The sequence below is a fragment of the Daphnia magna genome, linkage group LG4 (assembly GCF_020631705.1).
Source record: "Daphnia magna isolate NIES linkage group LG4, ASM2063170v1.1, whole genome shotgun sequence".
Taxonomy (NCBI): domain Eukaryota; kingdom Metazoa; phylum Arthropoda; class Branchiopoda; order Diplostraca; family Daphniidae; genus Daphnia; species Daphnia magna.
In genome coordinates, this window is record NC_059185.1 from 1,323,265 (window position 1) to 1,349,181 (window position 25,917).

The window sequence follows — 25,917 nt, forward strand, 5'->3', positions numbered from 1 at the left end:
AACAAAATCAATTTTATCTTCACATCCTGCGCGCACATTTTGTTCTTCTTTTTCTTTTCTTTTTATATATTTTTGGCTGATAAATCGGAAATGCTTTCCCCCCCCCCCTCCACTTCAGGTGTTGTGCAATGTGGAAGGGGAAAAAAAATCTAAATCAAAAGTGAGGGAAGGAAAAGAAATGGGAAGGTGCTCTCGGCTAAAATCAAAGATTTATTGAATAGAAGACGAGTTTATTATAGTTACATGGCCCTGAATGAGGGATCGCTCCGATGGATCAATAACACGCTCTCTACGTGTAGCTGAGATGTGTGCCATCGAGTGTAAAATGCGTTTAAAGATCGTCGAGATTTCATCTATCCTTTTTCTAGAAAAAATGTCAACTTTTTTTTTATTATTTTTATCGTTCGTTTCGTCTTTTTTAGTAGCGATTTCAAACATTTGCATAATTTTTTTTTGATTTTCCACAACTTTGTGATGTCATTGCATTTTTTTGTTTGTTGTTGCCATTTCTTTATTGACATGTTTCTTTGATTTCGTAACCAACGCCGACGGGGGCATATCCATCGGCTGGATGTCTAGAAAAAACTCTGGCGAATCGCACTGCGTCAATATGTTTGTTCGAGTGTGTGCGTGTGTGTGTCGTGTTTGGTCGGCTGAGCCGAACGGAAGTAGCACACGCTCACACTGTTGCGAAGAAAGGAAAGAAAAAAAGAGCTCGTTGCATTCACGATGGATGGGGATACGTTCCTCTTCTTCTCTGTCCAAATGACACACGCCAATAGAGTGGCAGAGTGAGGAGAGAAAAGCTTCGGCTTCCGCAGTCTATCGTTCAGTGCGTGACAATTAGAAATTTCGCCTTTTTTTTCAAATAGATTTAGATTTTTTTTGTATTTTATTTTTTGAATTTTGAAAGAGAGAAAAGAGGAGGACAAAGTTATCGATCGTGACTATGTGGCGATATGTCACGGAGCGTGTTTCCAAACTTGCGCACAGTCTTTTTTTTTTTAAAATAAATTCGCTTTCAGTTTTATCGTCACTCTCCTCGAGACGCAGACGACATTGTCTAATTAGCTGACGAGCAGCGAAAAAAAAGCAAAATGAAACTGTTCGTCTATCCTTCAAAATCGTGAAAAACTTGTTGGATGCCATTTTGTATTTTCAAGTTCTCTCTTTTCTTTTTTTCCTTTTTTAAATTATTATTATTCATTTAATCAATGAGAAACTAGTTTTTGGATGGGAGGGGTTAATCATCTTTCGCATTGCGATGGATTGTCATCCAAGTTATCAAACATTACAACGGCGGAGACGTGGCTCCTACGTGTTACATCGAAAACTTGAAGAGTTCCAATCATAATGAGAGCGCAGCTAAAGGCAACAACAACAAAAATGGCTAGAGAAAGGGCAGCAGTTCTAGAGAAAAAGAAAAAAGAAATGATTTATTTTAACGTATTTGTCGAACGCGAAACGGCCAACGCAAAGAAAATTGAACGAAGCGGATCGATTTTCATCCGGTTGGAAAAAGAACGGGGACAATTTTTTTTTTTTTCTTTTATCGATGAAAAAAAAATCAATTTCATTAAAATTATAATTTTTTTTTTTTTGCACGAAACTTGATGCCGAATAGAGAGAACCAATTGGCTCCTTAATTTTAGACAAAATCGATCTGCTTTTTTATGCCCATCATTGAATAAAAAAAAAAAAAATGTGAAACTGATTAACCATTTCCCCATGTTTTTATTCTGTTTGCAATCGATTTAGATGTCGGATGATGATCGACTGTCTTTGACGACTGCAATCAGCGACGACGACGACGGAGGTGGCGGATGCGGAGAATCGGAAGGACAACACCACGGTCACCAGAGCGGCACGACTTCACCGTTCCGCAAAAGCGGCGCTGCCGCTTCGTTCAATTGTACGGGAGCTGTTCGCAAAGCTGGGTGAGTCCCATCTCAATTTTCGTTTCAATTCCATTCCTAAACAATAATTCCTTTCCCCCCTCCAAAATTTAAATAAAATTTAAATAAAATTCAAAAAAATCCCGTGTGATTAGCAGAGCGACAACGCTGTATTAGAGACTCTAGAAAAAGCTTACAGTTGTCCGTGTTGGAATAGCAGGGGGGGGGGGGGATTTAATGAAATAATGGGCAAAGAAGAGCAGCATTTCTAAATGCGTGCATATTACATAGCCTTGATATGGCGATGAAGAGCGAAATGCTTGAATCATGCTAATGACTTTGCTCGCTGCTCATTGCCGTAGCGGTGGCGTCTCTTTCTCACGACACGAAAATCGATTTGCCTCTTATCGGTAAAAATGCGTCCCGCTATCCTCTGGCACTGGCGCGGACTTGATGATTTCAATATGCAAATGATTCTATCTAAGGTTTGGTTAGCTATAGTGTAGACACGCGGCTGATTAGTCGAGTTAGAGTCTATAATCACGCGTTCGCATTTCGCGCTAATCAAATTAAATGATTGATTTTTCTTTTTCTTTCGTATACGCCCGTCGTTACACTCCCATCGAATTTGAATTTGTTTTTATGTTTTTTCTTGGTTTGTTTACTTGTGAATGATTGGGAAGTTTCCTCTTTGCATTATTCATCCACTGACAGGATCATAATCGGAAAAAAAGAAGATAGAAATGGGGTGCGTTGGCAGATGCACACGCAACTTGAAATATCGTTCGTTTTTCCCTGTTCACACCCCAATCATTTGATCCCAACCGACCACCACCACCACCTTCGCAAATCGTCTTTTTTTAAATTGCGTATTGACCCCGTCGCGTGCTTGTTAACAGCAACGGACTCGATTAGCCAATGCAGTCAGAATGGGCCGTTGCTTTCGGTAGATTTCGTCCGTAAGATGCCGAGTCAGTTACACACGTCAAAAGAAAATCAAAGGGCATCAATTGTACGCGCTGTGCATCATCAGCATTGCAAGAGGAGATTGGCCAGCAGTTTCCTTCCATTTTTTTTGTGTGTCCCCTTCTTCTTTCGAACCTATGGACACGCACACATCGAAATACGGAAGGGTCAGATTTCTTTGACCGTCTCTTCTTGTACACACACGCACGTGGAACAAGAAAGAAAAAAAAAATTGGGGAAGTCTTCGGTGGCATTTTGTGCTTTGATCTATCGGACGGATGGAGAAAAAAAAATCGGAAGCTCCCGGCAGGGAATTTCACGCATGGCCGGCAGGCGCGGTCCGTCAGAGCCAATGAGGAGCTATCGCTACGGGGAGGGGAAGCGTGTACAACAATAAGTATGTACGGCAGCGAGTGGGATTTTACACCCAGTTTCACTGTCTGTTTTATTTTATATCTGAAAAAAAAAAATAAAAAAAGGGGGGGGGATCATTTCTTTTCATCGCAGTCAATTCGATTGAACTCGTGTACCCTATTTATAGAAGCGAACTTGATCCGCCGATGGGAAAACGGCCGTCTTTTCTCCATCGACATTGTGCGAAAGGAATGGCGATGGTGACGACAAAAGGACATTTTTAAAAACGCACTTTATTAAATTATGAGCTGACAAAGTGGGGAGAAAAAAAAAGAAAAAGAAAAAAGGTTTCCTTTCTCCTACCTCATTTCAATCCAATTTTGACACCTACGCTCCCAATTGCGGAAGAGGAAACCCTTAGGTGTAAGAAGAGCCTACGTACGTGTAAAGGATACAGCCTTTTTGCCCCCCCACCAAACTGTTTATCAAAGAGGCCCTTAAAATCAAATCTAATCCACAACACACAGACACATAAAAAAAATAATACGTTTTTCGTTCCCGCCTTCTTTTGTTTTCTCTATGGCTGTCGAAAAAAACAAACAAAAAACAAAATCCGCCGTATTTTCAAGTTTAACGTCTTTCAAACAGCCCCAAAAAATTAAAATATAAATAAATTGTATTTCTCGTTTCTGTTTTGTTGCGTGTTTGTGACATGCCGCATCGTTGCCGTCGTCAGGATTTGATCAATAAGTATCTACCCCACCGCGGTGTATGTAAGGCCACCCATGCACACACACACACACACACACACAAGAGAAAGACGGGAAAGATAAAAGAAAAAAAGCCGAAATACTGTCTCGATCGATATACCACCGTTTGGCGTGTGCCGCAAGAAGACTGTCAACATAAACAAAGTGAAACATTGACGAGAAGACATAACCGACCCCGCTGCCGCCCATTCTCCATAACCGAACGAGATCTAAACCCTGATGTACAACACACGAGAGTTGTTGGGTCAAACCGTGTGCCGGCACGCACCTTCTGTTGCGTGTCATTTTAACAGTGGCGTAATGTGTATGGATGTATACATCAACGGCATGCGGTACAGAAAATAAATAGCTCTAATCGATAGAGTAGGAGGAGGAGGAGGAGGATCCGACTTGTCAATGCTAATTGGCAGCCGACGTCTTTGTTATTGTAGAATTCACATTCGGCATCTGTGTAAAACGTGAATAACTAGCAGTTCCTTCCTTCCTTCTTTCAATTTTTTTGTTGGGGGTGGGGGTTGGGGGGGACACAGCCACGGAAGTGACAACTTTATTTTCTATTCGATTTTTATTTATTTTATTTATGTCTCTATTCGGATGAAATCGGTTTCTTTTCTCGTCGGGTGGAAATCGCTTCAATCGGCAATACAATTTGAAATGTTGCCGCGCTCCGCTTATTTTTTTCTTCGTTTATTCAATCGGAAAGGATGACGCCAGCGCACAGAAAAGAGCGAGAGAAATAAAAGAAATGAGGCAAGCGACAGTCGTAAAAGAAAAGAAAAGAAAAAAACACGACTGGAACGTCAACGTGTGTGCCCAGCAACCCGAAATGGGGGGGGGGGCGCGTGATGGCCACTGATTTCCATCTTTAGACGGATCTGAGCGATTTGCTATGGTTCCAAATTACCGGCCGTTGCCGTTATGTGTTTTTTTTTGTGGAGGTGTTCTAATTGATTGCAATCTAAGAAAATTTTAGTTTATCGATTTATTTTTATCAGAGGGTCGATCATTGAATTTTCCGTTCGTCTATTCAATTATTTTCTCGTGCTGGCGAGACTTAGAAAAAGGTCTTTCTTGTGTTCTTTCCCCCCCCGTTTTTCGGTCATGACATTTCCGTTGCCTGTCCAATCGTTTACGATCATCGATCCACTACTTTTGCCATCTGCCGATCGGCATCTTTTCCTTTGCCCATCCGTTTCTCGTGTACACTAGTGCACGCCCACACAACCCTTCAATCCCTTTTACTGATCCCGGCGCCTCTATGCCAAGTCTGACATCTCGTTTTCTACATAAAGAGAGTGAGGGGGAGAGAGACGTGATGATCGATATCGGCACCCGCGTAACGAACGAAATCTGTAGTCCAATTCATTTTTTTTTTTTTCATCGATAAAGCGCTCATTTGTTTATCTTTTTGAAATAAAAAAAACAAAACAGGTTTTTGAGCGTCAAGAAATGGCTGCTTCGCAAAAAACATCAAGTGGAATTGGCGAGGAAACGCGGCTGGCGCGGATATTGGGTCTGTCTGAAAGGGACGACGCTGCTGTTCTATCCGTGCGATTCCCGCGAGGGACGCCACGTCGAGGCTGCGCCCAAGCATCTCATCATCGTCGACGGTGCCATCATGCAGCCCATACCCGAACATCCCCAACGCGACTTCATCTTTTGTCTCAGCACTGCCTTCGGCGATGCCTATCTTTTTCAGGTACCCATTTTTCTTTAGTGTTTTGATTTAACTACCCCCCCTCCCACGCTTGCAAAATGATGCATTCACAGAGGCCGAGTTACTTGGTGTTCCACTTCAATCGCTTATTGTCTACGTTTATTTTTTTCATTCGCAACGAGAGGAAAAAGACATTTTTTTATTGATCGATATCTAAGGCTGGAATATGCAAATGTCGTGCGACACGCACGAGAGAGAGAGAGAAAAGGCGAAACACGCGTACGGGGGATGTGCAAGAAGATGAGGTCGTCGTCGTTGTATAATGGCGTTCGTTAGAACACGGTTGAGTCTGCACGCTGTTGCCAGTTGGTATAGTTGGCTTAGTTAGTTTGCTATTGTTATCACACAGGCGATTTATGTAGAGCCTACACAGTCACTGCGTCAAAGCCCTCCCCTCTTTTTAAAAAAAAAAGTTGAAGGGTGAAATTTACATTATAGTGTCGTTTGTTTCCCGCCCGATTGTGGTGGAACAACTTTAAAAAAAAATGGCAAGGAAAAAGGAAAATGTCAGAACGAGGAAAAACAACAAACTTTTTTTTTTTTTTTTTTAAATATTATTATTCGACCATAGTCTACGAGACATAAAAGAAGAGTATCTATATCTATTTATCCCTTTTCTTTTTTTCCATGAGCGTAAAAGAATGGAAATCCTATCTAGCGCATTGGCTTCCCTTTTTTTTTTGTCCTTTCGTTTGTGTGTTGTAGACGAGGGGGGGGGATTGAATCGAATCTTTTCATCCATGTCAAAGCCATTAGCCAATTGCATGCAGCCAAGAAATGCTTACCATGTTAGGGGGTGCATCATCGGGAAGAGAGGAGGGACAATAAAAAAAACAAGAAGAGCGACTTGGAAGCATTTCAAATGAAATTCATTCTTCTTTAAATAGAAACCGCCAGTGAAATGTGGAACGGTCGCTATTTGTCTGCTCAGCGACGATGAACAGATGCGAGTAACCGGCCCTCATTCGTCGTGATTTAAATGGCTCATCACGGGCGCATATATCCCCCCATGTGTTGTTAACTTTCTTTCACATTTGATGGGTTTATTCTGAATTTTTTTTTTTTTTTTGCGCCGTCCAACACAGACCGCCAGAGCAATAGACACACATGAATGTCGTGCCATGCTTGATGAGCGTAAGAGTAAATCCTTCATTTCCGACCGAGCGGGTCTCCAATAAATCGACCAAACGTTGCAATGCGGCACCTTTTTACGGCTTCAGAGAAATCCCCCCCCCCCTTCCAATTTATATAGGATAACACTGCAGGGTTATTTTGTTTTTTGTTTTCTTCTTGTATTGTGGATAATAATCATAAAGAATAATGGTGGCAAATGATGGAAAAGGAAACGTCGAGTTCTTAATGAACCGTGCACGTCGCTGCCATGCATACACACTGTGCATAAATCTTTTGTACGAAAACCAGAGATTGTGTAATCTCTTTGATGGATGACTTTGATTTTCTTGTTGCTTTTTGATTATCATTCCGAGGCGTTGGTGCATTTCCTCTTTTCATTCGACTCGTATTTATGTATTTAAAAATAATCAATTTTTTTTTTTTCCCTTCCTCCCCCATTCGATGAAAAGGCTCCATGTCAGGCTGAGCTGGACACGTGGGTGAATAGCATTCATTCAGCGTGCGCGGCGGCTTTTGCCCGTCACCGGGGCAAGACGGGCACGCTGCACTTGCTGCAGGAAGAGATTCTGCGTTTGGAACGTTCCATCGAATCGGTATGTCAAACATTCCCACCATCTCCACTTTGTTATGTGTGTCTGTAGTATAATTGACGAGGAACGGACGCGAGCAGCAACATTGGAATTCCTTCATTAGCATTTTTTCTTTTTTTGGATTTCAATTTTTTTTTAAATATATTTTTCATCTAACGTTTTCTGAAAAATATTTTTAAAGGATCACAAATTGAAACACATGGCCGAACTGCAATTGTCTGTGGTATCCGAGTCGGAAAGTCGTCGCCAAATCGGCGCTCAGATCGCCGCCTGGGAAGAGAATTTGGAACGGCTTCATTGCGAACAGTTCCGTCTGCGCTGTTACATGGCCAGCTTACAGCACGGAGAGTTACCTAATCCGAAGGTAGGTTCATAACTTGGCCCAACACATGTTTTCCTTTGCCGCCAGTTGAAGAAAAAAAGAAAAAAGAAATTCGAAACAGGATCGTCCGGTTCTCTCTGTTTGTGTTTGTATACAGTTGAAAATGAATCAATAATGAGCAGCAGCGTCGGGCAACTGCAATGGAGAACTTTTGCTTAGAGCGGATGGCGTTGCTTGAGAGTTTGTCGAGGGCTTAGGAATCCCGTAGGAAAATGAGGCTAGTTTTCAAATAGATATGTATGTCGACGACGACGACGTTCTCTGCGTTTCCATTTTCACAGCATCGACTTTGGAGAGTCTCAACTTCTACGTGCTGCCGTGCACTCGTCTAGTTTGCATACACAACCCCTCGTCTGACTCCTCATTATAAAGTTCAAAGTTGGTAATGGTTCGAGGTCGAAGCCCCATTTCCCTTTCTTATATTTTTTTTTTCTTTCTTTTAAATAAGAAAAAAAGGGGTGGGGTCCTTTGGTTCATTTCATCAAATCTTCTTTCACATTTCACAACGCAAGTCAAACGGATTTATTCCAAATTGGAAATTCATTTTCGTCAGTAGACACGGAGAATCAAATGTTGTTTCAAGTGCCATCCAGCAGATGGTGAAAGTATGTGGGACTGGAGCCAGGTGACGTGTGTTTTGTTCTTTTGAAAAAGAGAAAACTTGGGAGGGCGGAATCAAAGTTACCCAACGCGTTCTTTACAACAACAAGCAGCCGGACGAAGTGAAGCATTGAATAAGTTGGCGAAAGGAGCGAGCCAAAAAAAGAAAAAGGGTCGAAAATCTGGCAAGCATATGACACGATAAGACTTTGATTAGCTTTTATTCAGCGTATGTGGCGCGGCTGCCAAAGTTGAACCAAGTAGAAGAAGAAGAAAAAAAAAAAACAAGTTGGGTCGTCTTGCGAGCGTGAAAAGCACGCGCGCGTACAACAGACAAAAGCAACCAGATTCCCATAAAGATGTGCATAATTTTCTTGACGTCATCATTTCCGTCTATGTCTCCGGGAAAAAGAAAAAAAAAAAAAAATTGGGATGGGGGGGACATAATTCGTAGAGAACAAAATCTTAGATCTTATCCATTTCTCTTTTGTTTTTGTTTTCTTTCTTAATTTAATTGTTAATAAAAAAAGAGTTGTGTTTGTTGAATGCAGAGTTTGTTGACGCACGTCTCGAGGAGCACGAAACACACGCTCAATCGGCTGGGCATCTTCACCGTGTCCTCGTTTCACGCCTACATTTGCGCTAGGAGTCCGTCGCTGCTCAACAATCTCCTAGCCGGACGGGGAGCGACAAGGAGACGGGCCGTGGCGGCGCCCACCTTGTCCCGATCGAATTCTCTGAGCTCGCGCAAGTCGCAATCGGTTGCGGCGGCATCGTCGCAGCACAGCAGCCACCATCACGAGGGAGACAGGCAGTTTAGAGTCAATTTGCCCGACGGACAGGTAGAATTTCATTTGAACGTTCGAACGGTGTTGGGTAATAATCATTTTATTTTTTTAAATTTCGGTCCAAAACAGACGGCGACAGTCAATTTAAAAGACAATATGACGGTGGAAGAATTTCTGGCCAGCGCTTGCGGCAAACGTGGCCTCAACGCGGCCGAACATTTCGTGCGCGTCAAGAAGCGTCGTGACATGGACAATTCGAACCACTTTGTGCCGCATCGCACCGATCTCATCGATTCCTATGTATTTATTTATTATTTTTGTTTGGTTTTGAACTTGCCTTCGTGTTTCTATAAGAAGAGATTCAAATTGGATTACTATTATTATTATGAACAAGGTGCCGAGTCACGAACTGGTCGAAATCTGCGGCAAAGCTCTCTACCAGGTGGAGCTGTCGCGCAACAATTTGGAACAAATGTGGGGCTTCAGCGTCGAGGCCGAACTGGTGGAAAACACGGAACGACAGGATGAACTGTGCGTCTTTGTCAGTCGAGTCGAAGATCGAAGCGTCGCCATGAACCACGGTAATATCCCATTTCTTCATTGAATTGCATTTCAGCTGCAAGAAGAAATGGGATTTTCTTTGATGCCCACTGTGTGTGTGTGTGTGTGTGTGTGATGCTCGTTATTCTTTTGGCAGGAATCATCAAAGGGGATGAGATCATGGTCATCAACGGAGCCCTGGTCGGCGACCTGGACATGATGTACATCGAGTCAGTGCTGCAGGAGGAGCTCTCCCTTTCGCTGATGATCCGCAGTTGTCGAGCCGATCCGCCCGACGTGACCTGCTTGCTGAGGACGACTGACGATCTCATCGATAGTCTCGTCTGCCCTCCGCCACCTTCTGATCAGCTCATTACGGACGATGCCCTGTCTAATCTCATCGTGCCGGCTCCGACTTGGCGTAAGTAACTGCATCGACCATCTGTTTTTCTTTTGTAATGGCTTGATGCACAACACCACGATCGTTTTTTATTTATTTTTATCGCTTTAACTTTTATTGCAATCAATGACGCACATTTTTTGTTTTTGTTTTTTGGGGGTTTTTTGGGGTTTTTTGGGGGTTTTTTCTTTTACAGATGGACAGTCAGCCCAAACGGTAGATAGTCCTGGCGCTTTCCCAACTGAATTACCTCCCATCCAGCAGAATAAATCTAGTCCGGCTGATGTTACTGGCCCTGTGCTTCGGGTAAGGCCAGACGTTACGAAGATAGTGAACGCGTTTACGCCAATGATTCTCAATGTTTTATTATTATGGCATGCACATTTCAACAACACAAAATCGATATAGCCTCGCATGTCTGAGAGAAGCTCCACATCTACCACGTCGGATTTCCGACGATCCTCGCCTACCGGAAGCATCGCCTCTTCCCAGTCGATCGCCCTGACGCCCAATCGGCAGCTTTCCGATGGCGAGAAGCTCAAAAAGTGCATTCTAGAGCTGGTGGAGACGGAAAGGACTTATGTCAAGGTAATTTCTAGTAGATCCAACAACAACAACAACAAAATCTAATTGGTTTCTTTTTGTGTCCGCTAGCATCTGAACAACTTGCTGGAGAACTATCTGGAACCATTGAAACAAGAAACATTTCTCTCTTCGGCCGAGATCAATGCCCTCTTTGGAAACATCCAGGAGATTGTGACTTTCCAGCGCATGTTCCAGCAAAGCCTGGAAGAAGCTTTGGCTGTCGAGCCGCATTTTGACATAATCGATCAGCCCTATCAGTTCAAAGTAAACTTTCTTTCACGCCACCCGTGTTTCAAGTTTTCCTAACATTTCTTTTTCTTGTTTTGTTCCGTGTCCGAACTTTCAACACAAACTCCATCTGTCGGCAGAATGTGCTATTTGCTATCGGAAGCGCTTTCCTCCATCACGCCAATCACTTCAAATTGTATAGTTCGTTCTGCGCCAGCCACTCGAAGGCTCAAAAAGTTCTACTACCAAGTAATTAATTTTTTCTTTTTGTTTGTTTTGATCGCCTTTTTCTTCTTTCTTCTTTTTTCTATTTTTTTTTTCCCCCATCTAAACTAATTGTTGAATTTTTAGACGAAGGTTCGCAAGCGTTGCAAGAGTTCCTCCAGTCACGCAACCCTCGGCAACAGCATTCTTCAACGCTGGAATCCTATTTGATCAAGCCGATCCAGCGCATTTTAAAATATCCGCTCCTGTTGCAGCAGCTGCGCAATTTGACCGACCCAAACAGCAGCGAACATCAACATCTTGTCGGTATGGCCCTTTCATTAAATCGTTGCAAATCAACGCGATTTTGGTTTCAATTTTGCGCACAATTCTTGATTGGGATTGTTAAACGTCACAGACGCCTTGAAAGGCATGGAGAAGGTGGCCGAGCATATCAACGAGATGCAGCGGATTCACGAAGAGTATGGCGCCATCTTTGATCATCTTTTCCGCCAACATCAAAAGTCGTGCAAGCAGCCGGTGGACCTCAGCCCGTCTGAGCTGCTCTACTACGGCGGGGTCGAGTGGCTCAACATTTCCGACTTTTTGGGCAAAGTCAAAAAGGGTTTGGAACTTCACGCCATGTGTTTCGTGTTCAAAAGCGCCGTTGTCTTCCTCTGCAAAGAACGACTCCGCCAGCGCAAGAAACTCATGGTTTGATTCGACTCCTTTTTCTTCCTAACTCTGAAAAGAAAGGAAATCTTAATCTTAATTTTGTTTATTATTTAAGAGCGTGACCACGAAAACTAGCGCTCCCGAAGTCGAAATCATTCGCTACCAGGTGCTGATACCGGTGACTGAGGTACAAGTCCGCACTGCTCAAGCCAAAGATATGGAGGCGCATTACCTGTGGGAACTGATTCACTTGAAGAATCCACTACACCGTCGCTCGGAGAAAGTCTACCATCTTTCGAACAGGTACGTTGTGTGGAAACCTGTCGTAATGTATCGTTTTTTAACAATCAGCTGATGAGTTTTGATCATTTTGTGGTTTTTACCGAACGTAGCACCGCCGAATTCCGTAACGCGTTCTTGAAAACAATCCGGCAAATAATCCGTGAAAGTGTGCGCAATATGAGCATTCCACCGGCCAAACCGCCGGTTCCATCCGCTTCGACGCCGCCTACGCCGAAAGCGGAGGCTAATAAAGGGGCCAGCAAAGGCAAACGAAATGTTCAACGCCACTCGGCTGGCACTATAGACTACGACAATGTCGAAGCCTGCGGCGGAGGCGAAGTCGACGATATTCCGACAGTCACTTTCAGAGGACGCAGTAACACGATCGGTAATGATAATCCATTTAGAAAATGAAAAAAAAATTTTAACCTCGAAAGGGAAAATGTTCGGCTAACATCAACCGATAAATGCAGGCGAAAAGAAATCGATCCGTCGAGTGGATTCCTCTGAAGCTAGGGACGGCGATCCGGGCGTCAAGTCAGAAAACGAAGATGACCATCAGCATCGATCGAAGCCTTCACTCGGCCGTACACCTAATCACTTAAGTCTGTCAACGACGTCGACGCTTTCCACCGGAAGCGCTTGCAGTCAGGCCAAACTCATTCAGGTATTAATTCTACTGGAACGTTTGCTACGGCTGTTTGTCTAACTGATGGATATCCTGCTTGACGAGTTAGGCATCGAGGACGCCTCAGTCGTATGCGCCAGCGGCAGCTAAACCGTTGGGATCTCCCATTTGGAAGCCTCGTGAAGGGGTAGGTGAATCGTTCACTTTACCCCGACCGAGTAAGAGTAACGACATGCCCAATTCGGGCTCTAATTCCGGAAACAAGAATTCGTACGGGACATTGGGTAACCCGTCAAAGAAATAGAAAAAGTAAAAAAAAAAAAAAACAAAAACGAAAAGGAAAAATTGAGGCAATCGATTTTCAATTTCTTTTTCATATTTCTTTGTTGGTTTCTTCCCCACCTCACCCCATTTTTTTTTTTTCTTGCCCGTTTGATGTTCTGGTATCACGCCGAGTGCTCAAAATTGTGTGACTGATGTAAATCTTCCCTATTTCTCGATACTCACACCCATCTCTATTTGCCCCCATCCCCCACCCGCATGACTGCCCAGCTGTGCAAAAACAAAAAAAACAAACAAAAAATCTCCTTTGAAACGTCTCACGAAAATATTCGGAACGACGTTTTGTTTTTGAAATTCTCTTCTTCCTCTTTCTATCTCGAAAGAACAAACAAAAAAAAGGAAAAAAAAAAATAATACTCCACCATAATCACATCTTCCGCTTCACTGTCTTCCTCTACTGCTGTTGCACTGGCTGGATAGGCGAAATTTCCATTTTTATTGTCACGCATAATATGAAAAATTAGTCATTAATGAAAGGAATGTTTTGAAAGAGATGAGGACTTGCGATTACGCGGAGGGAATGTAGGTAGTAGTAAAAGAATTGACGAAAGCCACGATTGGTGCTGGAATACCTTGAAATATTTTGATAGGACTTGGCAGCGCCAGCCAAAAATAAAAACAAAACAAAAACGGGTTGGCAAATAACAGCAATTTTTCTTTATTTTTGGACTATTGTACGTTTCCCTATTCTCTTCCGACCCTCTACCGATATACTTTTATTTATTTTGATTTTGGATTTTTTTTTTTTTTTTTGTGGGTCTCCTCCCTCTTCTCGTCTGTTGAATATAGAATCGACTCATCATCCACCACTCTCCAATCAATTTTTCGATATGCGTGAGATTCCCGTTGCACCTATATATTTTCCAGTTGTTATTCGTGTCGTGTTTGGTTTGGGACAGAAGTAAAAAGAAAAACCTTTTTAAAAAAGGTTCAGATTAAAGTGGGGGGGGGGGTAGAAATCGAGGGAATTCAGTTTTGTGTTAGAAATGAAAGCATAATAGATAATAGAGTTTGTTGTAGTTTTCAAATCCTAAACAAAAGAAAGTGCTCGGATTGGATCTCAAACGGAAGATCAGCAGACGGGACTCGTGAACAGAATGGTGCGGAATCATCTTTTAAAAAAATTTGAGGGATTAAACAAAATAAATTTATACCCATTAATGAATTTCTTGATCTAAGGGGATTTTATTTACGTGTCGTGAGGAAAAAGGAGATGATATTTACTTAAGTTTTTATTTTATTATTTTTTTTCCTATGGTGCCAAATGCTTAAAATGCCAAATACCTTCCCCAGTCCCGCCCATCCTTTTTGTGCACACGAATTCATTTAGGCATACGCATCTATAGACAAACCGATTTCGGAATGCGAGCTCGTTCATTGTGACGTGAAATGCCGTCACCATCGAAAAAGCCACATCTTTGGATGAAACTGCCCATCACTTAAACTGACTTTGTCCCCTAAAAAGTTGCATAACTTCCTTTCTCGCTCTCTTTTAAATACAATACACACACACACACACACGAACACACGTTAGAGACGTACACTCTTGATTCTTTTTCTCTCTCTCTTTCTGTCTCTCTCTCTCTATCTATCTCGCTCTCGCTTATTCCATCTCAATGAAGTATTTGTCGATTCCCGTGGAAGAAAAAAGAAACACACTTTGTTTGAACCTCCACAATTTGTAATTCCCTTTTTACCCTCCAAATCCCCTGGATCGCTCCTCCTCCTTACCCGCCTTTTTTCCATCATGGACATTTCTAATTTCTGATTTCCTTTTTTCGAAACTTGATTGTTTCGTTTTCCTCCTTGCTATAGTTATATTACTATCATCACGATTGGCTGTTTCTTGATTTCTTGGGAATTTTGTTTCTTCTCCAATTCTCTCCGTTTTCCGTGGCGCGACAAGAAGACGAAAAGAAGATGAAGAAAAAAAAAACCAAACCTTGGCACTCAAAAAAGTCTTCTCAAACAACTAGTCCACTCGTTTTTATTCTGAGTTAAAGAACTTTATACGGCCAACGGTGTATGTACGGAAAGTAAATATACAAACCATTACACATTCAGCATTGGAACTTGGGAAGAAAATATGTTTTCGTCAGTTTTCGACTTTTCGTCACCTATTCGCACAATTGTTGAAATGTGGCATTGGAGCGTTAGCGGAGCAGCAGACGACATCCATGGCAGATAGAAACCTGAAAGCTGAAATGAAATCGATCTAAATGTCATTCGACTCCAAGTATAATTTAGAAAGTGTACTTAAAACAGCAGCTTCTCCAATCCCGATTCGACAGAGTATGAAAAAAGGGTAAGAACAGGATTGTTTTAACCTTTGGCTAAATGTGAGCTGTCCCGCAATTTACATAGATTTTGGTCGTCTGCTTGGAATCGTAGTCTGCTTATGAAAGACGAACCAGAAAACTTTGGTTGAAACATGACAAATTCTTCAGTGATGACTCGGATTTCCCTGGTTAGTTTTGCAAGACTAAGACAAGTGCAAGCGATCCCCGAGCATGCTGGTCGTGTCCTGTTTCCTGTAGCAAAGCGAGGTTTCCACCGTCTTTCGGATATCTTACGATGTCAACCATTAGTGACAGAGTTACAACACAATCCATGTACATACCAGAGAGCTTTGAAACATACTTCTAAATTTTCTCGTGGCAAAGAAGGAAAAGAACAACCTATAGATAAAAATGATGAAGAGGATGATGATTCAACAACAGACATCACCGTAAGAAAGAATATGTCTTAACCAAAACTCTACACCACATTATTTTGATTTTGAAGGAGCTGGATCCAGAAATTCTTTCTGACGTGGATGGCAAAGATGTTAAAATAGTGAAGAAAAAAGTCAATTCATTGAGACTTGACAGCCTTCTAAAAGCAGGACTTGGAACTGCTAAAAAGTAATATGATTAATGAAATGAGAAAAACATTAGAAGCCAATTTTTATCTCTTTTTAATATTTGAAATGCAGTAAAATAGACACAGCCTTCTATGAAAGCAAAATTCGGGTAAATGGTGAGAAACTTTTCAAGAAGAGTAAACGGGTAAGTACTTCTTAAACATGTGTTATTTTAATTATGTTGCCATTTATTTGCCTTAACAGATGGAAACTGGAGATGAGATCGATTTGATTAAAGGCCCTAATGTAATAAACCCCGCCTTTCTCGACGTTGGCCGTGTTGTTATATTAAAGGCGGATTACGCCTCTGACTTGGAGAAGGTCACAGTTGTGCTCAAACGCTACCGATTGCTTACTATTGAAAATTATCCAAATCCTTATAAAACAAGTACCTCTTAGTAATGTTAATCGAAATTGTATTTAATTAGATACAACAAATGTAATTAGATCATTCAAAATGAAATGTTTTGTGATTCATGGTGTTACCAGAATACCCTGACATCAATCTACGCTTGTCTGTGAACGGACTAGGTCGATCTCTATTATAGAAACGTTTTTCAATTACCAGGTCAAAGAATCTGGATAGCTTGACAGCAGAGCTAGAACCTGGGGCCATTGCCTTTGCAGTGGTACAATCCTAAAAAATTAAAGAATTTTAGGTTGATACTTCATACTTTTTAAACTGCCTATAGTAATAGTTTACCACAAAAATTTCACCAGCACCACATTCTTCGGCGATCGGAGACAGTCTTCGATTGAAATGGGTTCTTACCTCTTCTGCCAAATCGAGTTTAGTCCCAACAACAAGTATTGGAATCTGCATAATTCTTATAACAAGTTGTAAACACTAATAAGTAGAACTGACAAGAAAATGTGAACACCTGTGATGAACCAATGAACTGTTCTGGGTCATACTCATCAATCTCTTGATTACGGGTAGGATTTATTCTAACAGAAGACAAAGCATTTCCATTACATTCTTTAGTTAGAACCTCAGCAAGCCATTTCCTAAGGTTCCCCTCTGATTTACGGTTTGTAAGATCATGCACTAAAATTATGCCTTTAAGTAAACTATTAGTAGAAATATTTGAATATTTGAATTTCAGATCACCTAACCATGAGCTGGAGAAAAAAACACAGATCGGGTGTTTTTATGACCAGAACTTCCCCCAACATCCCATAGCTCCACAAAGTATGTTTTTTGTGCTGAAGTGCCTTCGCGATACTCATGCAGTTTTACATCAACTGAGCATCCAATCGTCCAAGAGGGATTGACAATTGGCTCTCCATGACAGAGTGTGTGGATCAACGATGTTTTGCCAACCCCTGAATCTCCAATCACAATGATTCGTACTTTATCAATATCGATCGAAGCCATTGCTTCGAGAAGACAACTACTTTTTTTCGGGTTTGGTAAAGAATGACAAATAATAAGCTATTAAGGAATAAGGAACATTTGTAAACAACTTTCAATTTCCCTGCGAAAATGATGCCGTCTCGATGGAAACAAGTATTGTATTACAATTTCCCCAGTAGATGGTGGGTATACGGAGCGTATGCGTATACCCAATTATTTCGATAATTGGTGAAAAATTATTATATTATATAAGCCAGGATAAAATGCGGACGCGGACCGCGGACTGTGGACTGGAGAAACTGCGGACTTTTACCTGCGGACTGGCCCAAAATTTTTGACAGCAGTCCGCGGATTATACGGGGATGCAGCATTCAATAAACACATGTGTGTTGTTAAGGCAGAAAAATCGAAAATTATAGTCTTAATTTCATAATAGTATTTAAAATTAAAATTTTCTAATATACAGTAACCGTCATTCACTTTGAACGCTTTTGCGTTTTACCATAAGCGCCCGTGTTAAATGCGCATGACTCCGACCCGCTTATTCTAGTCTAACATATAAGCTATTTCTTATACATTTATATCGCTTAATAGCTAAGACAATTTTCTATTTAGTGGTGAGATTGAAAAAATTTTCTGATTGCTGGTTTTTCCGTCAAAGTAAAACCCAGCTATCTTTGAACATGGTGTTTCTTACATGTTAGCTTATGGAGAAAGGGTGTTTTTATTTATTTAATTGTACACAAACGGCTTGAACCATTTGCATGCCGTTTGTTGGCATTGATACGGATTTCTAGCATCTAAAGAGGAATGAAATCCGCATCAATGCCAACAAACGGCATGCAAATGGTCCACACTTTCAAACGATCCATTTACGAAACGGTCCGCATTTTATCCTCAAGTCCACGAAAAACCTATCACAAATTTTGGGCCAGTCCGCAGGTGAAAGTCCACAGTTTCTCCAGTCCGCGAATTGAACGCTGATTTCGATTTAGTCATTGGTTTTCTCTTTAAACTAGCCGTTTTCAAAATTAACGAAAACAGTGCTGTTAGCGCACCAACTTAATTAATGGTTTTTAACGTTTAAATAAAAAACTATAAGACCAATAGAAAAATAAACCTGATATCCGTGATTTTCATTCAATTCTGAATCGAAATCATGTATTTTAAGCAAAATTTGAAATTTGGCCAAAAATGAAAAAGTGGGAAGGGTATAGCCTTCCCACTTTTGTCAAAATCGGCCAAAAACGACATCTCTTGAAATTCTCCAAAAATCACATGGCATAATCGAAATTGAACGCTGATTTCGATTTAGTCATTGGTTTTCTCTTTAAACTAGCCGTTTTCAAAATTAACGAAAACAGTGCTGTTAGCGCACCAACTTAATTAATGGTTTTTAACGTTTAAATAAAAAACTATAAGACCAATAGAAAAATAAACCTGATATCCGTGATTTTCATTCAATTGTGAATCGAAATCATGTATTTTAAGCAAAATTTGAAATTTGGCCAAAAATGAAAAAGTGGGAAGGGTATAGCCTTCCCACTTTTGTCAAAATCGGCCAAAAACGACATCTCTTGAAATTCTCCAAAAATCACATGGCATAATCGAAATTGAACGCTGATTTCGATTTAGTCATTGGTTTTCTCTTTAAACTAGCCGTTTTCAAAATTAACGAAAACAGTGCTGTTAGCGCACCAACTTAATTAATGGTTTTTAACGTTTAAATAAAAAACTATAAGACCAATAGAAAAATAAACCTGATATCCGTGATTTTCATTCAATTCTGAATCGAAATCATGTATTTTAAGCAAAATTTGAAATTTGGCCAAAAATGAAAAAGTGGGAAGGGTATAGCCTTCCCACTTTTGTCAAAATCGGCCAAAAACGACATCTCTTGAAATTCTCCAAAAATCACATGGCATAATCGAAATTGAACGCTGATTTCGATTTAGTCATTGGTTTTCTCTTTAAACTAGCCGTTTTCAAAATTAACGAAAACAGTGCTGTTAGCGCACCAACTTAATTAATGGTTTTTAACGTTTAAATAAAAAACTATAAGACCAATAGAAAAATAAACCTGATATCCGTGATTTTCATTCAATTCTGAATCGAAATCATGTATTTTAAGCAAAAATTTGAAATTTGGCCAAAAATGAAAAAGTGGGAAGGGTATAGCCTTCCCACTTTTGTCAAAATCGGCCAAAAACGACATCTCTTGAAATTCTCCAAAAATCACATGGCATAATCGAAATTGAACGCTGATTTCGATTTAGTCATTGGTTTTCTCTTTAAACTAGCCGTTTTCAAAATTAACGAAAACAGTGCTGTTAGCGCACCAACTTAATTAATGGTTTTTAACGTTTAAATAAAAAACTATAAGACCAATAGAAAAATAAACCTGATATCCGTGATTTTCATTCAATTCTGAATCGAAATCATGTATTTTAAGCAAAATTTGAAATTTGGCCAAAAATGAAAAAGTGGGAAGGGTATAGCCTTCCCACTTTTGTCAAAATCGGCCAAAAACGACATCTCTTGAAATTCTCCAAAAATCACATGGCATAATCGAAATTGAACGCTGATTTCGATTTAGTCATTGGTGTTCTCTTTAAACTAGCCGTTTTCAAAATTAACGAAAACAGTGCTGTTAGCGCACCAACTTAATTAATGGTTTTTAACGTTTAAATAAAAAACTATAAGACCAATAGAAAAATAAACCTGATATCCGTGATTTTCATTCAATTCTGAATCGAAATCATGTATTTTAAGCAAAATTTGAAATTTGGCCAAAAATGAAAAAGTGGGAAGGGTATAGCCTTCCCACTTTTGTCAAAATCGGCCAAAAACGACATCTCTTGAAATTCTCCAAAAATCACATGGCATAATCGAAATTGAACGCTGATTTCGATTTAGTCATTGGTTTTCTCTTTAAACTAGCCGTTTTCAAAATTAACGAAAACAGTGCTGTTAGCGCACCAACTTAATTAATGGTTTTTAACGTTTAAATAAAAAACTATAAGACCAATAGAAAAATAAACCTGATATCCGTGATTTTCATTCAATTCTGAATCGAAATCATGTATTTTAAGCAAAATTTGAAATTTGGCCAAAAATGAAAAAGTGGGAAGGGTTAGCCTGTCAAAATCGGCCAAAAACGACATCTCTTGAAATTCTCCAAAAATCACATGGCATAATCGAAATTGAACGCTGATTTCGATTTAGTCATTGGTTTTCTCTTTAAACTAGCCGTTTTCAAAATTAACGAAAACAGTGCTGTTAGCGCACCAACTTAATTAATGGTTTTTAACGTTTAAATAAAAAACTATAAGACCAATAGAAAAATAAACCTGATATCCGTGATTTTCATTCAATTCTGAATCGAAATCATGTATTTTAAGCAAAATTTGAAATTTGGCCAAAAATGAAAAAGTGGGAAGGGTATAGCCTTCCCACTTTTGTCAAAATCGGCCAAAAACGACATCTCTTGAAATTCTCCAAAAATCACATGGCATAATCGAAATTGAACGCTGATTTCGATTTAGTCATTGGTTTTCTCTTTAAACTAGCCGTTTTCAAAATTAACGAAAACAGTGCTGTTAGCGCACCAACTTTATTAATGGTTTTTAACGTTTAAATAAAAAACTATAAGACCAATAGAAAAATAAACCTGATATCCTTGATTTTCATTCAATTCTGAATCGAAATCATGTATTTTAAGCAAAATTTGAAATTTGGCCAAAAATGAAAAAGTGGGAAGGGTATAGCCTTCCCAGTTTTGTCAAAATCGGCCAAAAACGACATCTCTTGAAATTCTCCAAAAATCACATGGCATAATCAAAATTGAACGCTGATTTCGATTTAGTCATTGGTTTTCTCTTTAAACTAGTCGTTTTCAAAATTAACGAAAACAGTGCTGTTAGCGCACCAACTTAATTAATGGTTTTTAACGTTTAAATAAAATACTATAAGACCAATAGAAAAATAAACCTGATATCCGTGATTTTCATTCAATTCTGAATCGAAATCATGTATTTTAAGCAAAATTTGAAATTTGGCCAAAAATGAAAAAGTGGGAAGGGTATAGCCTTCCCACTTTTGTCAAAATCGGCCAAAAACGACATCTCTTGAAATTCTCCAAAAATCACATGGCATAATCGAAATTGAATGCTAATTTCGATTTAGTCATTGGTTTTCTCTTTAAACTAGCCGTTTTCAAAATTAACGAAAACAGTGCTGTTAGCGCACCAACTTAATTAATGGTTTTTAACGTTTAAATAAAAAACTATAAGACCAATAGAAAAATAAACCTGATATCCGTGATTTTCATTCAATTCTGAATCGAAATCATGTATTTTAAGCAAAATTTGAAATTTGGCCAAAAATGAAAAAGTGGGAAGGGTATAGCCTTCCCACTTTTGTCAAAATCGGCCAAAAACGACATCTCTTGAAATTCTCCAAAAATCACATGGCATAATCGAAATTGAATGCTAATTTCGATTTAGTCATTGGTTTTCTCTTTAAACTAGCCGTTTTCAAAATTAACGAAAACAGTGCTGTTAGCGCACCAACTTAATTAATGGTTTTTAACGTTTAAATAAAAAACTATAAGACCAATAGAAAAATAAACCTGATATCCGTGATTTTCATTCAATTCTGAATCGAAATCATGTATTTTAAGCAAAATTTGAAATTTGGCCAAAAATGAAAAAGTGGGAAGGGTATAGCCTTTCCACTTTTGTCAAAATCGGCCAAAAACGACATCTCTTGAAATTCTCCAAAAATCACATGGCATAATCGAAATTGAACGCTGATTTCGATTTAGTCATTGGTTTTCTCTTTAAACTAGCCGTTTTCAAAATTAACGAAAACAGTGCTGTTAGCGCACCAACTTTATTAATGGTTTTTAACGTTTAAATAAAAAACTATAAGACCAATAGAAAAATAAACCTGATATCCGTGATTTTCATTCAATTCTGAATCGAAATCATGTATTTTAAGCAAAATTTGAAATTTGGCCAAAAATGAAAAAGTGGGAAGGGTATAGCCTTCCCAGTTTTGTCAAAATCGGCCAAAAACGACATCTCTTGAAATTCTCCAAAAATCACATGGCATAATCAAAATTGAACGCTGATTTCGATTTAGTCATTGGTTTTCTCTTTAAACTAGTCGTTTTCAAAATTAACGAAAACAGTGCTGTTAGCGCACCAACTTAATTAATGGTTTTTAACGTTTAAATAAAAAACTATAAGACCAATAGAAAAATAAACCTGATATCCGTGATTTTCATTCAATTCTGAATCGAAATCATGTATTTTAAGCAAAATTTGAAATTTGGCCAAAAATGAAAAAGTGGGAAGGGTATAGCCTTCCCACTTTTGTCAAAATCGGCCAAAAACGACATCTCTTGAAATTCTCCAAAAATCACATGGCATAATCGAAATTGAATGCTAATTTCGATTTAGTCATTGGTTTTCTCTTTAAACTAGCCGTTTTCAAAATTAACGAAAACAGTGCTGTTAGCGCACCAACTTAATTAATGGTTTTTAACGTTTAAATAAAAACTATAAGACCAATAGAAAAATAAACCTGATATCCGTGATTTTCATTCAATTCTGAATCGAAATCATGTATTTTAAGCAAAATTTGAAATTTGGCCAAAAATGAAAAAGTGGGAAGGGTATAGCCATTCCACTTTTGTCAAAATCGGCCAAAAACGACATCTCTTGAAATTCTCCAAAAATCACATGGCATAATCGAAATTGAACGCTGATTTCGATTTAGTCATTGGTTTTCTCTTTAAACTAGCCGTTTTCAAAATTAACGAAAACAGTGCTGTTAGCGCACCAACTTTATTAATGGTTTTTAACGTTTAAATAAAAAACTATAAGACCAATAGAAAAATAAACCTGATATCCTTGATTTTCATTCAATTCTGAATCGAAATCATGTATTTTAAGCAAAATTTGAAATTTGGCCAAAAATGAAAAAGTGGGAAGGGTATAGCCTTCCCAGTTTTGTCAAAATCGGCCAAAAACGACATCTCTTGAAATTCTCCAAAAATCACATGGCATAATCAAAATTGAACGCTGATTTCGATTTAGTCATTGGTTTTCTCTTTAAACTAGTCGTTTTCAAAATTAACGAAAACAGTGCTGTTAGCGCACCAACTTAATTAATGGTTTTTAACGTTTAAATAAAAAACTATAAGACCAATAGAAAAATAAACCTGATATCCGTGATTTTCATTCAATTCTGAATCGAAATCATGTATTTTAAGCAAAAATTTGAAATTTGGCCAAAAATGAAAAAGTGGGAAGGGTATAGCCTTCCCACTTTTGTCAAAATCGGCCAAAAACGACATCTCTTGAAATTCTCCAAAAATCACATGGCATAATCGAAATTGAATGCTAATTTCGATTTAGTCATTGGTTTTCTCTTTAAACTAGCCGTTTTCAAAATTAACGAAAACAGTGCTGTTAGCGCACCAACTTAATTAATGGTTTTTAACGTTTAAATAAAAAACTATAAGACCAATAGAAAAATAAACCTGATATCCGTGATTTTCATTCAATTCTGAATCGAAATCATGTATTTTAAGCAAAATTTGAAATTTGGCCAAAAATGAAAAAGTGGGAAGGGTATAGCCTTCCCACTTTTGTCAAAATCGGCCAAAAACGACATCTCTTGAAATTCTCCAAAAATCACATGGCATAATCGAAATTGAACGCTGATTTCGATTTAGTCATTGGTGTTCTCTTTAAACTAGCCGTTTTCAAAATTAACGAAAACAGTGCTGTTAGCGCACCAACTTAATTAATGGTTTTTAACGTTTAAATAAAAAACTATAAGACCAATAGAAAAATAAACCTGATATCCGTGATTTTCATTCAATTCTGAATCGAAATCATGTATTTTAAGCAAAAATTTGAAATTTGGCAAAAAATGAAAAAGTGGGAAGGGTATAGCCTTCCCACTTTTGTCAAAATCGGCCAAAAACGACATCTCTTGAAATTCTCCAAAAATCACATGGCATAATCGAAATTGAACGCTGATTTCGATTTAGTCATTGGTGTTCTCTTTAAACTAGCCGTTTTCAAAATTAACGAAAACAGTGCTGTTAGCGCACCAACTTAATTAATGGTTTTTAACGTTTAAATAAAAAACTATAAAACCAATAGAAAAATAAACCTGATATCCGTGATTTTCATTCAATTCTGAATCGAAATCATGTATTTTAAGCAAAATTTGAAATTTGGCCAAAAATGAAAAAGTGGGAAGGGTATAGCCTTCCCACTTTTGTCAAAATCGGCCAAAAACGACATCTCTTGAAATTCTCCAAAAATCACATGGCATAATCGAAATTGAACGCTGATTTCGATTTAGTCATTGGTGTTCTCTTTAAACTAGCCGTTTTCAAAATTAACGAAAACAGTGCTGTTAGCGCACCAACTTAATTAATGGTTTTTAACGTTTAAATAAAAAACTATAAGACCAATAGAAAAATAAACCTGATATCCGTGATTTTCATTCAATTCTGAATCGAAATCATGTATTTTAAGCAAAATTTGAAATTTGGCCAAAAATGAAAAAGTGGGAAGGGTATAGCCTTCCCACTTTTGTCAAAATCGGCCAAAAACGACATCTCTTGAAATTCTCCAAAAATCACATGGCATAATCGAAATTGAACGCTGATTTCGATTTAGTCATTGGTGTTCTCTTTAAACTAGCCGTTTTCAAAATTAACGAAAACAGTGCTGTTAGCGCACCAACTTAATTAATGGTTTTTAACGTTTAAATAAAAAACTATAAGACCAATAGAAAAATAAACCTGATATCCGTGATTTTCATTCAATTCTGAATCGAAATCATGTATTTTAAGCAAAATTTGAAATTTGGCCAAAAATGAAAAAGTGGGAAGGGTATAGCCTTCCCACTTTTGTCAAAATCGGCCAAAAACGACATCTCTTGAAATTCTCCAAAAATCACATGGCATAATCGAAATTGAACGCTGATTTCGATTTAGTCATTGGTGTTCTCTTTAAACTAGCCGTTTTCAAAATTAACGAAAACAGTGCTGTTAGCGCACCAACTTAATTAATGGTTTTTAACGTTTAAATAAAAAACTATAAGACCAATAGAAAAATAAACCTGATATCCGTGATTTTCATTCAATTCTGAATCGAAATCATGTATTTTAAGCAAAATTTGAAATTTGGCCAAAAATGAAAAAGTGGGAAGGGTATAGCCTTCCCACTTTTGTCAAAATCGGCCAAAAACGACATCTCTTGAAATTCTCCAAAAATCACATGGCATAATCGAAATTGAACGCTGATTTCGATTTAGTCATTGGTGTTCTCTTTAAACTAGCCGTTTTCAAAATTAACGAAAACAGTGCTGTTAGCGCACCAACTTAATTAATGGTTTTTAACGTTTAAATAAAAAACTATAAGACCAATAGAAAAATAAACCTGATATCCGTGATTTTCATTCAATTCTGAATCGAAATCATGTATTTTAAGCAAAATTTGAAATTTGGCCAAAAATGAAAAAGTGGGAAGGGTATAGCCTTCCCACT

At 38.8% G+C, this 25,917-nt stretch overlaps 3 protein-coding genes across 14 annotated transcripts in view; 2 read left to right on the top strand and 1 right to left on the bottom strand.

Moving 5' to 3' along the window:
- Nucleotides 1-15,143, top strand: part of LOC116921361 — a 44,958-nt gene extending 29,815 nt beyond the window's left edge. For all 9 annotated transcript variants that reach the window (XM_045171631.1, XM_045171636.1, XM_045171634.1 and 6 more), the window contains 18 exons: nt 1,759-1,937; nt 5,417-5,684; nt 7,286-7,429; nt 7,608-7,790; nt 8,960-9,250; nt 9,326-9,496; nt 9,591-9,777; nt 9,894-10,157; nt 10,333-10,442; nt 10,545-10,724; nt 10,791-10,985; nt 11,090-11,198; nt 11,301-11,480; nt 11,572-11,867; nt 11,944-12,131; nt 12,221-12,498; nt 12,584-12,777; nt 12,848-15,143. In XM_045171631.1, coding sequence (XP_045027566.1) covers nt 1,759-1,937; nt 5,417-5,684; nt 7,286-7,429; nt 7,608-7,790; nt 8,960-9,250; nt 9,326-9,496; nt 9,591-9,777; nt 9,894-10,157; nt 10,333-10,442; nt 10,545-10,724; nt 10,791-10,985; nt 11,090-11,198; nt 11,301-11,480; nt 11,572-11,867; nt 11,944-12,131; nt 12,221-12,498; nt 12,584-12,777; nt 12,848-13,042 — 3,612 coding nt within the window. In that variant the 3' untranslated portion in view covers nt 13,043-15,143. The remainder of the gene's footprint in view (nt 1-1,758; nt 1,938-5,416; nt 5,685-7,285; nt 7,430-7,607; nt 7,791-8,959; nt 9,251-9,325; nt 9,497-9,590; nt 9,778-9,893; nt 10,158-10,332; nt 10,443-10,544; nt 10,725-10,790; nt 10,986-11,089; nt 11,199-11,300; nt 11,481-11,571; nt 11,868-11,943; nt 12,132-12,220; nt 12,499-12,583; nt 12,778-12,847) is intronic.
- Nucleotides 15,144-15,243: 100 nt separating this feature from the next.
- Nucleotides 15,244-16,445, top strand: LOC116921379 (mitochondrial transcription rescue factor 1). 3 transcript variants are annotated; one of them, XM_045171662.1, is made up of 5 exons: nt 15,244-15,385; nt 15,445-15,808; nt 15,865-15,983; nt 16,055-16,127; nt 16,187-16,445. In XM_045171662.1, the coding sequence occupies exons 2-5, from the start codon at nt 15,512-15,514 to the stop codon at nt 16,379-16,381; spliced, it is 684 nt and encodes a 227-aa protein (XP_045027597.1). In that variant the 5' UTR covers nt 15,244-15,385; nt 15,445-15,511; the 3' UTR covers nt 16,382-16,445. The 3 variants fall into 3 exon arrangements, with proteins under 3 accessions (XP_045027597.1, XP_045027598.1, XP_032783548.2); XM_045171663.1 differs by having other exon boundaries at nt 15,472-15,808; XM_032927657.2 differs by having other exon boundaries at nt 15,257-15,808.
- On the bottom strand, nt 16,382-17,553 carry LOC116921375 (rab-like protein 3). Of its 2 annotated transcripts, none has more exons than XM_032927653.2 (4): nt 17,099-17,553; nt 16,864-17,030; nt 16,686-16,799; nt 16,382-16,619 (listed from the first exon to the last, which is right to left on the bottom strand). In XM_032927653.2, the coding sequence occupies exons 1-4, from the start codon at nt 17,358-17,360 to the stop codon at nt 16,431-16,433; spliced, it is 732 nt and encodes a 243-aa protein (XP_032783544.2). In that variant the 5' UTR covers nt 17,361-17,553; the 3' UTR covers nt 16,382-16,430. The 2 variants fall into 2 exon arrangements, with proteins under 2 accessions (XP_032783544.2, XP_032783543.2); XM_032927652.2 differs by having other exon boundaries at nt 16,864-17,042; nt 17,099-17,546.
- Between the last annotated feature and the right edge of the window lie 8,364 nt (nt 17,554-25,917).